Genomic DNA, 2,654 nt, shown 5'->3' with positions numbered 1-2,654 from the left:
TGGGATGGAGGGTGGGATGGAGGGTGGGATGGAGGGTGGGATGGAGGACGGGATGCAGGACGGGATGCAGGATGGGATGAGGGTGGGATGGAGGATGGGATGGATGGGATGAAGATGGGATGGAGGATGGGATGCAGGATGGGATGGAGGATGGGATGGAGGGTGGGATGAGGATGGGATGCAGGTCGGGATGGAGGACGGGATGGAGCTCAGGGGGAGCACCATCCTCTCACCCAAACTCCTCCTCTCCCTCTCCCACCCAGCCCGGCAGGAACACGGCTGTGATCCCACCTCACTCCCCTCTCCTGGCATCCAGGAATTCCACAAGCCCCTTGTCTGAAGAGCAGCATTTGATGTGATCCCCAACTTAACTCAGACCATGGGAAGGCCCTTACTCCGGCTCTTCCAACGGATCCTTGGCTGACCCAGAGACTCCATCTCCTCCTGCTGTCACATCCCTCACTTTGGTGACTTCCTATTCCCAAATTAACAGGTCCCTCCGTGCCAGGATCCCCCTTTCCAACCCACCTCACACACCTCACTCCAACCCAGCCAAAGCAAACCTGGGGAGCAGGAATGTTGTATCCCAACATCCTCATCCCAGCAGCTTTAAGGGAAACCGTGAGAAGGGAAACAAGGTTAAAAAAAACCCCAACAACAACGACAAAAAAAAAAAAAAGCCCTATTAAAATAAATTACGTAAAGTTCTGAAATCAAACATCATTTTTTGAGGCAACTTTTCCAGAGACCTCTTGGTTTCCTTTCTTCTCTGAAGCACCTTTAAGTCGTGTGGTTGTAAGAATAACTTTAACTATAGAAGCTATAAGCATCTTTTTTTTTTAAGAATCACATTTTTCGATGATTATAAAAATTTATCTATTATACAACATAGGTCCAGCTACACTGAAAAAATTACACCGCTTATTGAAATACAATTTTCGTTTTAGAAACAGACTACTAAATAGGTCTATACAAAAAACTCTAAAATAATTTCTGTAGTAAAATAAAGAGTGTGTTAGGAGAGCTACACAAAACAAGGAGGGGTTTTTTTTGCCTTTCTTTATAATGCTCCAATATACCGTGATACCAGAAGCTGAAAGGAATCCGTTACATACACAGTGATACAATTAATGCTCTGTATTAATCTCACAGCCTTCCCGATTAGTACAAAGAAAACCAGGCCTGTCTCCTCTTTGAGGAGAAGTCCGGGATATAAAAGCAAGCATACCTCATCAGCTGATATGAAATTATAAAATTCCACGAGTCTCAGTGTCTGAAATTCATAAAAGTCACCGGCGGGGGGTGGAGGGGAAAGAAACCACGACCCAAGTTGGGGTTGTTTTTTTCCTCGGTCCTGTCGGGTTGGAAAACGGGCGCCGACCACAAACGGGGTGTTTTTGTTTTATCCTTGTGAAGTGATTCCAGGGAGCTGAGCCAGAGATCCTCCCCCAGTGAGCCCTGTACCTCCAGAGGGAGAGCAGCAGCAGCGGCGGGGCCGTCAGTGGTGCTGGGCCCGTCAGTGGTGCTGGGCCGGGCTGTTCTTCTCGGCCAGGTGCCGCAGGAAGGGCTCCTCGCCCTGCCCGCGGTGGTTCAGGGGCTCGCTCTTGAACAGGGCCGGGGGGGGAGGCAGGTGGGGCACGGGGGGCACGGGCAGGTGGTGGTGGGGGTGGTGGGCGTGGGGGTGCAGGTGGAGGTGCTGGTAGGGGTGCGGGACGGGCCGGGGGGGAGCGGCGCCCGCGGGGCTCAGGGGCACGGCCGGGGCGGGGGCCGGGGGGGGGCACGGCGGGCACGGCGGGGGAGGAGGAGGCGGAGAGCAGGATGGGCACGGCCGAGGGCACGGTGACGGGGCTGGTGACGCGGAAACACTTCTCCTTGTGCGCCTTGAGCATGTTGGAGAAGCGGAAGCGCTGCCCGCACACGTCGCAGGGGTACGGCTTCTCCCCCGTGTGCGTCCGACGGTGCCGCTTCATGTTGGGCCGGCTGGTGAAGCTCTTCCCGCAGATCTCGCAGATGAAGGGCTTCTCTCCTGACCCAAACACACACACACACGGGTCACCCACGGCCTGGACAGCCCACAGAGTCACTGCACATCCACAAAATCACTGGACACCCCCCAGAGTCACTGCACACCCCCCAGCATCACTGGACACCCTCCAAAATCACTGCACACCCCCAAAATCACTGCACACCCCCAAAATCACTGCACACCCGGCCTGGACACCCTCCAGAATCACTGCACACCCCCAAAATCACTGCACACCCCTAAAATAACTGCGCATCCAGTCTGGACACCCCCCAAAATCACTGCACACCCCGCAAACAAACTGTACAGGGGCTGCTCTGCCTGCGGCCAACACTCCACAGGAGCCTCAAACTGGGGGAATTCCTCACCTTGGGAATTCCTCCCTCACTTCTGCAAACGCTCCACAGGAACCTCAGACTGTGGGAATTTCTCTGACTTTGGGAATTCCTCCCTCACCTTCGGATTTTGATGCCTGAAACAATCCTTTGTAAGGCCTTTGGCAAGGGGCTTCTCCAGGCCAATATAACAGGTCTGACCTCTCCCTTTCCTCACAGTGAGTCACAGCCCCACAGATTTAACCTTTGAGGGGGTGCATTAACCTTTCCTGTCTGATTTTCTAGTTGAACAACCC

The 2,654-nt window shown here is 53.8% G+C and overlaps 1 protein-coding gene across 1 annotated transcript; it reads right to left on the bottom strand.

The window, feature by feature from the left end:
• Positions 1-1,266: 1,266 nt before the first annotated feature.
• On the bottom strand, positions 1,267-2,024 carry LOC113974210 (formin-like protein 16). The gene is made up of 2 exons (XM_027697124.1): positions 1,510-2,024; positions 1,267-1,468 (listed from the first exon to the last, which is right to left on the bottom strand). Exons 1-2 carry the CDS (start codon positions 1,968-1,970, stop codon positions 1,267-1,269), a joined length of 663 nt encoding a protein of 220 aa, XP_027552925.1. The 5' UTR covers positions 1,971-2,024.
• Positions 2,025-2,654: the final 630 nt, after the last annotated feature.

Source organism: Neopelma chrysocephalum, unplaced genomic scaffold, assembly GCF_003984885.1.
Source record: "Neopelma chrysocephalum unplaced genomic scaffold, ASM398488v2 Primary Assembly neopelma1_118, whole genome shotgun sequence".
In the NCBI taxonomy this organism is placed as follows: domain Eukaryota; kingdom Metazoa; phylum Chordata; class Aves; order Passeriformes; family Pipridae; genus Neopelma; species Neopelma chrysocephalum.
This window is presented reverse-complemented; position numbering and strand designations above follow the sequence as displayed.

What these genes read in the sequence shown, in the direction of transcription:
- LOC113974210 (XM_027697124.1), bottom strand. Translation starts at nt 1,970, where the DNA reads ATGAAGCGGCACCGTCGGACGCACACGGGGGAGAAGCCGTACCCCTGC. An exon ending in CCAGCACCACTGACGGGCCC is followed by an intron (nt 1,469 to 1,509) that starts AGCACCACTGAC and finishes TGCTCTCCCTCT; the next exon opens with GGAGGTACAGGGCTCACTGG.